At 38.5% G+C, this 13,555-nt stretch overlaps 1 protein-coding gene across 1 annotated transcript; it reads left to right on the forward strand.

Moving 5' to 3' along the window:
- The first annotated feature begins 191 nt into the window (after positions 1-191).
- On the forward strand, positions 192-11,337 carry scrn3 (secernin 3). The gene is made up of 8 exons (XM_081367702.1): positions 192-376; positions 681-840; positions 2,046-2,227; positions 3,869-4,068; positions 5,085-5,297; positions 8,288-8,450; positions 8,984-9,164; positions 10,069-11,337. The coding sequence occupies exons 2-8, from the start codon at positions 682-684 to the stop codon at positions 10,228-10,230; spliced, it is 1,260 nt and encodes a 419-aa protein (XP_081223828.1). The 5' UTR covers positions 192-376; position 681; the 3' UTR covers positions 10,231-11,337.
- Positions 11,338-13,555: the final 2,218 nt, after the last annotated feature.

Here is a 13,555-nt window from a genome sequence, read left to right on the forward strand (position 1 = left end):
TTATTTATTTATTTATTGCGTATTAGGCCTATTTTATGATCATGTTAAAACCAGTCTATGGTTAAAACAGCGAAAACAAATAGCCAATAAAAAATGCCACTACACGACCACGTGACTTGATGCGTCCTGTAAGCGCCGCTGCCACGCCCACTTATCCGCTGAACACCAATGCGGATCGACCACACTCATTTGTCAGATCGAAGTGCGGATTGTTTTGGTTGATTATAAATCAGATGACTCTGCATACGGATTTGTGTCAAAGTCTGCGTGCAGTTTTGTTTATGAAGAAAGGAAAAGGAAAGCAAACAGATGTTTAATCTCATTGAACAGAAAAGTGATTTTCTTCGTGCCTGACATATACGCTGAGTTGGACAAGGTAAACATATTATTTAAAGCATACCAAATGCCTGCGTTACTGCAAATATTTGGATCAGCTTTATGAATATACGTATTAGTGGTAAATAATGTTTCATGTAAAGACCTGTATCTTACTAAGAGTTCATTCATGCTGATGATGTGGTATATTTTGAGTAGAAAAAACATTCTGATTTCCTATTACTTCAAGGTCAGTGTTTTTTATATGAATTAGAGATTGCCATAATTACTCATATCATGGATTATTCAGCAGTGAACACTGGAGACCTACATTTACATGGAATGTTACATTTTGTTTATTTCAGGATGTACCCAACCTCCTGCGACACATTTGTGGCTCTGCCTCCATCCACAGAGGGTCAGCAGCGGATCATCTTCGGGAAGAACTCGGACAGGCCCTGTGATGAAGTGCAAGAGGTCGTCTACTACCCTGCGAAGGAACATGGCCCAGGAGACAAAGTTGAGGTATCTCAAGGTGTTCCCCAGTCAACAGATTTCCTTCGGCACAGATCTGGCCCAAATAAACCTCTGAAGTGTGACACAGATTAGAGTTTGCTGATGTAGTAGCCAGACCTGATCCAAAACAGTGATTTTAATTAGAGATAATTAGAGTTTGTTTGGGCAAAGGCTGTTGTTGTAAAGAGAGAGCAAAGAGGAAAATATGAATGGAAATAACCTGTATTAAAATAGTTGCCAGTCACATTTTCAGTAATACACCAATAGGAATTCAAGGAAAGATGAAAAAAAGTAAAAAAGAAAAGTAACCAGCAATAGTTGAATAGGCTATAGGCTAGGTCTATGGAAGCTTGTTTCTGGCACCAAATAAAAAAGATAATTGTGATTTTTTTTTTTTTCTTATCTCACAAAACGACTTTTATTCTCAGCATTGTGTGATATAAAGTCGCTGTTGCGAGAAATAAAGTCAGAATTGCGCAATATTAACTCGCTATCCTGACATTTTCTTAGAATTACGAGTTTATATCCCGCAATTCAGACCTTTTCTCAGAATTATGTTTATATCTCGCAATTCTGACTTTGTAACTTGGGAGAAAAGGTCAGAATTGTGAGATATAAACTTGTAATTCTGAGAAAAAAGTCAAATTTACGAGTTTATATATTGTATTTATAATACAGTTGTGACTATATCAAACTATTCTGCCTTTATAACTCGCAATTGGAAATTTATATCACACAATTCAGAAAAAAAAGTCAGAATTGCTAGATGTAAACTCGCAATTTGTGAGAAAAAAAACATCAGAATTGTGTGATAAAAGGATTTAATTACCTTTTAAATTGTTTTATTCCGTGGCGTAAACAAGCTTCCATAGTGGTGTGGATGGCCACAAACCTGCCGCACATCACTATAGCAGGTTACATGATATTATAAACCAAATGTAGTTTAAAACCATAAGTTAGCATGTATCATGGTGGGCCATATACCTCAAAACAAATGATGATCCGAAAGAAAATTCCCTCCAAACCCATGGCGAAACATATAGTATATGGTGAAAGTTTGGCCCACATGTGCTCAGCCATGCAAACAATTCTTGCTATCTGGGTCTGATTCAGCTATTTTTCCCTCAGATTTGTCCAGCTGGATTTGAGAAACATTGTCCGAGTGCTGAAATTCTTTCAGCTGTTTTTGTTATTTCTCCTTTTCATCTGATCAGTGTACATATATAGAAATAGAGCAGGTGTCTAAGACGAATGCGGTGGTGCTGAGTCGACCCGCCTGGCTGTGGGGGGCGGAGATGGGGGCGAACCAGCATCAGGTGTGCATCGGGAATGAGGCGGTCTGGGGGAAGGAGAGTGCGGATGGTGAAGAGGCTCTTCTGGGCATGGATCTCGTCAGGTGATCCAAGAAACAATTTTTCAATTCATATTCAGCATTGACTAATTTATTCAACTACTGAAATTCAGAATAAGTTGCAGCTTAACCCTCAGACGGTCTTCGTTTCGGAGTCACATCCTGGGCCTTCCCGGTCAGAAGTGACCGGAGGCCTAAAAATGAAACTTCCTCCATCCCAGTAAAACCAATGCAATTTATTTTTGTTCTATAATATTTATTCTTTTTAATTTTGTATTTTGAGATAATTTTATTGAATTTATTAATATTTATGCAATATTTATGGTCTATTTTTGCCATTGAAAATAATTAAAGAATTTATATAAATATATGTATTTTTTTTTAAAGAAATTATACAGTATTTTAGTTTAATATAGAGTCTAGGCCTTCAAAAAAAAATGTTTGAAGCAGATTAGCACCATCTGGTGAGAGTATGGAGAGAAAGCGTAGAAGCATGGTGTAACCACTAGATGGCATCTACAGTTCTCTATGGAGAGGCATGTGAATTCCCCAGCTGTTTATGGACACATTTACTTTTTTTTTGTACAGAATTTGTAACAAAAAATGCAATTCATTCAATTATAACAATTATATAATATATTTTTTATTTTTTTTTTTCAATTTCCCATTCATTTTCTATGGGGGTCATTTTTGACCGAAGACCACAAGTGTGACTATTTTTTTTACGACCACTTAGCATGCTCGGATCATGACCTCAATTTTTTTTGTGTGCACATACCTAATGCCATACAAGTCACCAAGTTTCGTAACATTCCAATGAAGCTGTGATTTTTAAAAATTCAAAACAGATTTTTTGTAATCAAAATTTATTGGTGTTTATGTGTATAAAAGTGTGTGTGTATGTGTGTGTGTGTGGGTGGGTGTGTCTTTTTTGTACTCTTGATGTTGTAGAGTGTCACCCCTTTACAGCGGTGTACTTTTTTTTAGGATTGAGGCCGATTTGTAGATTGTACACACAAAAATTCAGAGAAATTTTTTTTTTTTGTCAATTTCCCATTCATTTCCTATTGGTCGGTCATTTTTGACCGAAGACCAAAATCGTCACTATTTTTTTTACGACCACTTAGCATGCTCGGATCATGACCTCAATTTTTTTTGTATTCACATACCTAATGCCATAAAAGTCACCAAGTTTCATAACATTCCGATGAAGCTGTGATTTTTAGAAATTCAAAACAGAAAATGTTTCGGTCAGAAATGACCGAGGACCGTCTGAGGGTTTTAATTGAAAAAAAAAAAAAAAAAAAAAAAAATATATATATATATATATATATATATATATATATATATATATATATATATATATATATATATATATTTTTATGCTGCAATGTATAAGTTTATATGGGACAAACTTTTTTTTTTTTTATTGAGAGCCAAGCATATTGTACAAACGAAAGCACATATAACCAAACATGCCAGGGTTAAAATAAAGAAAAAAAGATTACACTTTATTTTAAGGTGACATAGTTACATTGTACTTAAATAAGTACTGTGTAATATTAATTAACTACATGTACTTGCTATGGAGTTACGGTTAGGGTTTGGTTTAGGGTTAGTTGCTATTTTATTTGTGCAAGTTTCTTAATAAAGGTCTTAAATGTGTTTTAAACACTTTGTATGTAGGCTGGCTCTGGAGAGGGCCGACACTGCTGAGCGGGCTGTCGATGTGATAACAGAACTGCTGGAAAAATACGGCCAGGGCGGGAATTGTATGGAGGACGAGTGTGGATTCACATACCATAACAGCTTCCTCATATCAGACCGCACTGAGGCCTGGGTGCTGGAGACTGCTGGGAAATACTGGGCCGCAGAGAGAGTGGAGGGTAAATACTGGGTCATGTAACATTACTGCTTACAAACTGAAATTAGTTCAAGTGTTTAAAAGTCAAGTCAGGTTTATTTATATGACACTTTATAAAGGCAGCTCTGCAAGTGTTGTTTCAGTTTAGCTCATTAACTGTGCCAGTAGCTATGTTTCTACACAAAGTTGCGAATTTATCTTTTGCGCAAAATTGCAGTGTTTCCATTCCATGTGTTCCAGAGAAGATAATCGTCACTTCCTGGGAGATTTGCGCAAAATATCTGTTATAAAAATGGAAGTTGCTGCAATCGGGGAAGCCACTGTGGCTCTTTTAACCTTCATCAGACATGACTTGCTTCTCTGGGCATGTGACAAAACTCAATAAACGCGGTAATGTTCTCTTGCGCTTGGATGCTGGTATTTGTGAAAGCAATTGCGTAAGGCGATTCTGGCAGGGAATTTAACCAAATCTTGATGTTAGACTTTGGCTCAGGCATTTCAGAATGATCAAACCAACATCTGAGATGCTGTGATGTGATTGGTCCGCTGGTTAGTCCAGTTATCCAATCACATCTTCTGCTGAGGCAAATTCATCAAGGGATTTATTCTGTAAATGTGTTTCCATCGTAGTTTATGCGCAAGTCTTATCAGATAAAAAAATGATCCGCATGAGTTGAGCACTTGAGCACATTTTTAGAATTTATGCACATCTTGTTGTTTCTATCCAGCGATTTCTTTATGCGATATCCCAAAATGCACTTTAAAATAGGTGGATGGAAATATAGCTAATGTTGCCTCAATTTCATCAATTATGAAACTAATTTAATTAATTTATAAGCAGCTCTACAGAAGACAATAGCATCGTTATTCAGCTCAAATCAGTTCAGTATTGGTTCAGTTCAGTGCAGTGCAGATGTTGCAAAGATCAGATCAGTTCACTTAAAATGTTCCCCTCCGACAGTGTCATGTCGGTGCAGACAATATTGCTGAATATCAATTGTCTTTTAAAAGGTCTGACGCTGTTTCTCTCTCTTAAAGCCGGCTATCGGAACATCTCCAATCAGTACTCCATTACTACTAAGATTGATCGGGAGCACCCGGATTTGAGGACGTATGCACAAAAGCAGACCTGGTGGGATGGAGAGGCTCAGTTCAGCTTTGCCGAGGTTTACTCTTACTCAGCCACAGCCCGAATCGAGGCGGCAGGGGGACGATACTGTGAGGGACGCAAACTTCTGCAGAAGAGTGAAGGTTACTATTAGTTTGGTGGTGGAAAATGATCAGCAAAGTGCTAAATAATCACATCTACTCATATATTCATGACAGTGTAATTGGTTGATTGTAAAATGCACTACCAGTTAAAAGTGTGGACACACTTAAGAACTCTTAGGATCGTGAAACCATTGCTTGAATTTAGTTTTGTTGCCCGATAATAATAGTGCCTTTTTTTTTTACAAAACGTCTCAGGTTACGCATGTAACCATGGTTCCCTTAAAAGGAGAACGAGACACTGCATCCTCTAGAGCAGCGTTTCTCAACCCTGATCCTGGAGGACCCCCAACACTACACATTTTCTTTGTCTCCCTAATAAAACACACCTAATTTAACTTGTGGCTTATTAGAAGAAACTCCAGGAAGTGAAATGGGTGTGTCAGAAAGAGTAGACTTTCAAAATGTGCACTGTTGGGGGACCTTGAGGACCAGGGTTGAGAAACACTGCATCCTCAGAGGAGGCTATGGGGAAAAAATGCCCACTCTGCCATGCTGAGGGAATGACTGCCTAATTGGCTGTGACAAGCACAAACAAAGACTCAACAGACTTAGATGCCAGAGTCAGATCCCCCTACTCAGGTCTGACACAGAACTGTCAGTGACACTATTCCCTATGGCCACCACCCAAGCTCCAAAGGCTCAAGGGCCTGGTAATGCCAGCCTCTACGCTAGACATTATTAGGGGGCAGCCTTAGCCCTAGTATTGCTTAGGGACCCAACCTGTGGGGAGGCAGCTATGGCTTCATGAAACATAAGGAAGCTGCTTACTTAAGAAACCCGCCATAAGGGGAAGGCATCAAATTCAATATATATATATATATAGGGATCTGGTTGAAACCCTAAACATCACGGGACATTTAAGTAACAAAATGCTCAACCCCATCTGACCTAGAGTCAGCATCTCGCAAGGCCAACATTCTGAATTTAAGGATGCTCAACCAGTGAGAAGGGGTGCAAAGCTCAGCTAAAACCACTTCTCACCAGGCAGCAGAGATGGGTCCTCTGGGGAGCTGAGGACTCAGCAGAATGACCCTCTCAGTGAGGGTAGTCCAATACTCACACAAGACTGTGATCCCCAACTTTGAAGTAGGACCATAGACCCTAATAAAGAGACCCTAATAAAGAAACCCTGTAAGGGAAGGGTGTGCTACGCCCAATAGAGGAAACTAATAAACAGCTGCAAAGTGTTAGCTGTGCTATAGTCTCCGAACTCTGCCTGAGCCGGAACAGAGCGTGGAGGACCCAAGAGAAGATATCCCAGTAGCGTGAATAGACCCTGTGGTCTGGGGATCATCTCGAGCGCTCTTGTGGGAGCAGAGGACACAAGCTCAACCATATTATCGATCTCCGGCACACACAAGGGAGCTGCCTGCCTAATAACCCATTTTAGGGGAGGCAGCTATGACCTTGCGAATATGCTAAAGTTTGCATTCGGGGGCAACTGCCTGTTAAAGAACACAAAATAGGGAGGCAGTTTCATCCAGATAAATGAAGGAGACTCCTACTTATGGGACTCCAATACTGGGGGATGCAGCCACGACTCCATTAAAAGACCCCAAACAGGGGGAGGCAGCTGCAACCTTGAAACTTCAGCATATCAAAAAAGGGAACCATTACTAATTGGCTTGAAGGAGGCGGCTGCCCCTAGGTTATCATAAGGGAGATACCTGTTTCTTATAGGGAACCCACACAGAGGTGGAAGGCAGCTCACCTTACCGCAGAGATCGTGAGTGCTCGAAAGCTGTGACAAGGGCCTTGCTTCGAGCCCATAATGGGGAAGGTCCAACTCGTTCTACCAGATACTGACAACCTAAGTATATTGCAATGACTCGTGAAGGGGCCACCTGCTTTGGGACCAAACCTCTGGGGAGGCAGCCGCATCTTCACAAGACATAAGGGAGCTGCCTACTTAAGGAACCCACCATTTGAGGGAGGCAGCTTCAACCTTATTACATTGCAAAGGCTCATGAAGGAGCCACCTGCTTAAGGACCACAACTCTGGGGGAGGCAGCCACAACTTCACAAGACAAAAGGGAGATGCCTTCTTAAGGAATCCGCCATTTGGGGGAGGAAGCTTCAACCTTAATAAATTTTAAATGGCTCTGCTTAAAGACCCCAACTCTAGGGTAGGCAGCTACAACTTCAAGACCTAAGGGATCTGCCTGCTTAAGGAACCCTCTATCAAGGGGTGGCAGCTTCAACCTTAGTACATTGCAATGACTTGTGTAGGGGCCATTCTGTATACTTAGGGACCCAGCTTTGTGGGAGGCAACTTCACTAAACATAAGGGAGCTTCCTACTTAAGGACCCCGTCATTAGGGTGAGGAAGCTTCAACTTTTATACAATACAATGATTCATGAAGGAGCCACCTGCTTACGAACCCCACTCATGGGGGATTCAGCTACAACTTCAAGGACAAAAGGGAGCTGCCTGCTTAAGTGACCCTCTAACAGGGGGAGGCAGCTTCACCTATGGACCCACATAAGTGGAGGGCAGCCACTATGTGGGTGCCTACTTAGGGAACCCCAATTCTGGGGGAGGCAGCTCCACGTCATATTGCACTTCACACACACTCACAAAAGTACCTTACTGAACCTAACACAAGGCCGCAGACCGCGCCTTCGCCTCCCTAAACTTAACAACCACCATCTTGACGAATGTGCCAAAAAGCTGTGCCAAGGGCACAAGGATGTCCAAGGCCCGGCCCTCCTCTGGCTCCAGGCCTGCTTTTATGGAATACCATTTTGTGGTATTTCATATTTTTAATGACTACTATTATTTAAAGTGGAAAATAATAATAATAATAATATAGAAAAATCTATTTGTCCAAACTTTTATTTTAATATACATCACTGTATATTATTATTTATAATTGTACTTATAGATTATTTATTCACATTATTTATTGAATTAAAAACTCACAGACAAGTTGTTAGACAGTTATGTCATTAAAATATTGTACTTACAGGCCACATCACAGCGGAGACAATGATGGATATTTTGAGGAATAAGGAAAGCGGAATCAACATGGAGGGAATGTTCATGACCACAGGAAGTATGGTGTCAGTCGTCCCCAGAGACCCAGATTTACCTGGTGTCCACTTCTTCACGGCCACTCCGGACCCTGAACGGTACGCCAGGCTAGCTGATATTCAGAAGTCAGAATTCTGCCTAGAAGCAGAATACAGCATTTTCAGTCGTTTCAATTGGTCCATGTGAATGGGGATCATGTTGACGAGGTTGTCGTTTGTATTTGAAAACCGCAAAGGAAAAACGTTATAAATAATGTTATAAAGGTTCAAATATATAATTTTTTAAAAATATATTCAAATAGACAACAATTGTTTTAAATTGTAATAATATTTCACAATATTACTGTTTTTTTTACTGTATTTTAGATCTAATAAATGCAGCTTTGGTGAGCAGAAGAGATTACTTTAAAGAACATTAATAAATCATAATTATTCCAAACTGTTGACCCAGTAGTGTAGTTAATATAGTATTACTAATTCTAGAGGCTTTTGCTTTGGCAAGCGTTGCTGTTATTGCCTGGTGGACAATATAACAATACTTGTCTCCAAAAATCTAATGATTAATTAATTACCCCTTTATCAATTTCATGCAGCTCTAACACTGCAAATTTCATGTTTTTGTCCCCCCACAGGTCTGTCTTTAAGCCGTTTGTATTTGTATTAGACATAAAGCAGCTGAAGCACACATGTTCTCCATGTTTTGGAGAGGACGATCCCGTGAAGAAGAAACCCCGTTTCCAGAGCAAACCGAACCGCAAACACCCTCTGTTCCTGAAGCACGAGGTGGTCGCCGCCATCATCGACAGCACCATGGTGAGCCATTTTACACGGCCCACATTTCCTAGCCTCGAGCAACAGCTGTTTGTGAATGTAAAAGGTCTACACAGTTTTAAAGATGACAGATAAAGTTATTGTCTCCTAAGAGAAAGAATTGATTCTGAACTGCCGAAATGAGTCGTTAGTAATTCCAGTCTCACTTCCTGGTACAAACCTATGTAACAATGTAACAAATTTGCATAATGCCAGTCAATGGTCTTCATTGGCTGCTGGTGAACAACGTCTACTTTGACCCTCAAACACTGTAGCTGTAGCTGAGACTGGAAGAGTTTGATTTGTGTTGTTCATGTCGAGAAGACGCTGTTTTCTACAAATCCACTTTGATCAAAATTGATACGCTAAAACCGACGCCATCGTTACTATTCATATCACTGTGTATCAAGAGCTGAAATTCAGATATTGTATTAGGCGTTTTGTTCCCGACACAAGCTGTAAGCAGTAGACCAATCACAACAGACTGGGCCTTCTGACCAATCAGAGCCGAGTAGACTCTCAGAAAGGAGGGGTTTAGAGAGACTGAATCCTTTATCAAACCGTTTCAGACACAATGAGAAAAGAGCTGATGCTGCTATTATGTTTTGAGAAAATTAAAGTGTTTTTTGACCTTGGCTGCATGTAAACCTGTTGAAGGAGACTTGCAAAATAAAATGAGGAACCTGTAAAATAGCATAAATTCACATGCAAAGTGGTTAGCCAATCATAACAAAGGTCATTAACATGGACATCTTAAAGGTACAGTAGCCAAAACAGTTTGTTTTGGAGAGATGGTGGGAAATTGTCATGAAAAATAAATTATAAATGTTGCGCAAGAGTCCAATATATGGCATTTTTAATATAAAGATCTCATGTAAAGAGACATAATGTTTGTTTGTTTGTTCAGGAGAGAGGACAGAAGATTGAACAGAAAATGAGAGATCTGGAGACGAGGAAGTTGGCCGAGATGGAGAAATATCTAACTGAGGGGATTGAGGATTCAACACTGCTGGTTCATCTCTTTACAGACACTGCAACTGAGGAGCTTGATATTTACAGTAACGCCTGAGACTTAGCTTAGAATTGAAAAAAAATGTTTGAATAGGATTATTGGATGTTTCTTCAACTATAGGCACTTTTGGGACCTGTGGATCCTAGTAAAACACACTTTTTACACTCATCTTCAGAACTTCAGTCATTTAGCTTCGCAAGTTAATGTATCTTGATTTAAGAATCTTTAAACCTTTGCACTGGAAAACAAGACAAAACTACTGAAAAAGAACAGCACTTTTTTTGCAGTGTGATCCATAAAAGATATGTACAAAGATATCTTGTGTTTGGGAGCCGAGCTATTCAAACTTTTTTTTTTTTTCTTCGTAAAATGAATTCAAAAGTTATGAAGATCTGTTGGAAATTATATTTTCAAACTTTGAAGTGTTGCTAAGACAACTTATTGTGCTTCCTACATTTAGAGAACATATTGACGTTTTATGTTCCCTTCAATTTAGGGTTTTCTTTAATTGGTCTTACATGTACATGACACCTGCAGAAACCCTGTAAAGCCATATGGTTAAAAATAAAACCCAAGACAGTTTTAACGTGACCTTAATAACTTAATAACATGTTGAATTCTCAATCTCAACCCCTCAGATATAAAAAGTTCCCAAAGTTGAAGAAACACCCTCTTACCTTTTCTAGTGGAGAGATCATTTGCACAATCTTTCAGTCAATTCCTGTATGTTTGGACCTCATTTTAATAATATACTCAAAACCATTGACAAGTTAGTCACATTGTCATTACTGACAAGTTAAATAAGTTGTGTTTTTAGCATTTTAGAGTGCATGTCAAAGATCTCAGATATCATATGCAAACACTTACAGTTAAATAATTCATTCCAAAGGATTTACTTTGGGAAATGTGTGAACTGGAAGTTGGCTGAACCTAACTATCCTCTCAAGTATAAAACAAACAAAATAATAATAAACAGATCAACACTCATTAAAGTCCATTCCACAATCACAGTGAGCTTGTCTTTATTATTATTTCATGGAATTCTGAACTGGCTTCAGTGATGTGACCATAGACTGCAGTGTTCAAAGGAGAGCAGGTAAATGAGACGCATTTAAATTCCCGCCAAAAGTACTGTAGTCACGGATCAAAAAATAACCGCAAATTAAAATAAAAAAAAAAAACAAGTAAAACTGTATTGCTCAAACTGGAAAAAAATTATGCAAAATTATCAAAACAGCAAACAACGTAGTCACGGATCAAACTATAATTGGAGTGAGGTCAACTCACCTCTTCGATTGATTGGCTAAAGGAGGAGCTGTCAATCAAGAAGTAGTGGACCAATGGTGACTCTTAAGCCCTCCCTAATTTACATGAAACTCAAACTGCAACATTTGGAAAAGCATGTGCAGAATGTGGAAAGAAGAGTGAAGAGAAAAACAATACAAGCTTACAAAAGAGTAAAATATGATCAGAAAATGTAAAAGAGTACAGAATAATAAAACCAAGAAAACTACTTTTAAGAAGACAAACATAAGTTTAAGATTTGTGCAATGTAATTTTTAAAGTTTTGATTCATGCTTATTTTTTTAAATGCGCTTTTGATTTTTTGATTCACGCTTATTATATTTTGATCTGTGACTACGTTGTTTGCTATTCTGATCATTTTGCATTTTTTTTTCTCAGTGTGTGCACTATATTTTTTAAGTGTTTTATCATATTTGATTCACGCTTATTTGTTTTTTTGATCCGTGACCGCAATACTTTTGGTGGGAATTTAATCGCATGACATCCCAGGATTCTCCTTCAATGAATTCACTTGTTGGTTGGGACTTTAAGCAAAAAAAATTAAAAATTAAAATCTGTCGCCCTCGTGTGGCTGTGAAATGAAACACAACCACTTCTCATCAAGGTAATGAATCATTTGGATCATTCCATTTATTTGGATAAATCAGAATTATTTGGAAAACCAAGATGCGGGTTAGTTATCACATGGGCTATATCTCAATACAGGTTATATTCAACTTAAACATGCTACTAAAATGGCAGCATGATGGAAATAAATACATGTCTGCTGCCACCTTGCCAGTGATTCTGCCACATATATACATCTGCCAAAAGTTTTTTAAACAAAAAATGTCAATGAGCCCAGTGTTGTAAACAAACAAGTTAATGGGATACATTCTTTACTTAGAGTGGTGAAAATATAACTCCATCAGAACGGCAATATTGTAATTAAATCTGATTAAATTACTGCAAAATAAATAAATTAAAATTCTGGATTATGTGTCAGACAGTTCAATCTGTAAAAAAATAAAAATAAACGTAATATTCAAATGTCTAGTGGAAATAAAAGCAGATCAGCTAACAGTTCTTCAACACTCTCTGTTCAGTCCTGAAATGTTTTGTTTGTTTCCAGTTTCCCCTTTGCCATCCTGTGTTTGTGAGGTAGATGAACTGTTCAAGACCTCATTCTAGCCGACTACTTTCACATCTGGCTATTGCTATTAGTGTCAGTAGAACAAATAATTCACTTAAAGGGATAGTTCACCCAAAAATGAAAATTAGCCCATGATTTACTCACCCTCAAGCCATCCTAGGTGTATATGTATTCGTTTTTTCAGACGAATACAATCATATATTAAAAAATGTCCTGGCTCTTCCAAGCTTTATAATGGCAGTGAATTGCGGTTTCTATTTTGAAGTCCATTAAAGTGCATCTCTCCATCATAAAAGTGCATCTCTCCATCATAAAAGTGCATCTATCATGATAAAAGTGCATCTATCCATCATAAAAGTGCTCCACACTGCTCTGGGGGGTTAATAAAGGCCTTCTGAAGCGAAGTGATGAGTTTGTGTAAGAAAAATATCCATATTTAACATGTTATAAAGTAAAATTCTAGCTTCTGGCCGTTCTATTCTAGCTTTCTATGCAGTCTTACGCCTAAAGTGTAACTTGTGCAACTTGAGACGTCAGAAGTAGCGTAATAGCGTAGTGTGTCCTCCTGGTGTAGCGTAAATATCAGCAGTGCGTCGCATTACTCAAATAAGTTGCGCTTTAGACTCGAGTTGAATCCGTATGTTTGTATGGCCGGAAGCTAGTTATTTTACTTTATAAAGTTTTAAATATGGATATTTTTCTTGTACAAACTCATCGTTTGCTTCAGAAGGCCTTTATTAAACCCCCAGAGCCATGTGGAGCACTTTTATCATGGATAGATGCACTTTTATGATGGATAGATGCACTTTTATGATGGATAGATGCACTTTTATGATGGATAGATGCACTTTTATGATGGATAGATGCGCTTTTATCATGGAGAGATACACTTTTATCATGGAGAGATGCACTTTTATGATGGATAGATGCACTTTTATCATGGAT

The sequence above is a fragment of the Scardinius erythrophthalmus genome (assembly GCF_964197995.2).
Source record: "Scardinius erythrophthalmus genome assembly, chromosome: 6".
NCBI lineage: Eukaryota > Metazoa > Chordata > Actinopteri > Cypriniformes > Leuciscidae > Scardinius > Scardinius erythrophthalmus.

Bases quoted from the DNA above. Each gene is read 5' to 3' on its own strand.
- scrn3 (XM_081367702.1), top strand. From the start codon at position 682: ATGTACCCAACCTCCTGCGACACATTTGTGGCTCTGCCTCCATCCACA. The intron at 2,228-3,868 runs GTGATCCAAGAA...CTTTGTATGTAG, and splicing joins CTGGGCATGGATCTCGTCAG to GCTGGCTCTGGAGAGGGCCG. The intron at 9,165-10,068 runs GTGAGCCATTTT...TTGTTTGTTCAG, and splicing joins CCATCATCGACAGCACCATG to GAGAGAGGACAGAAGATTGA.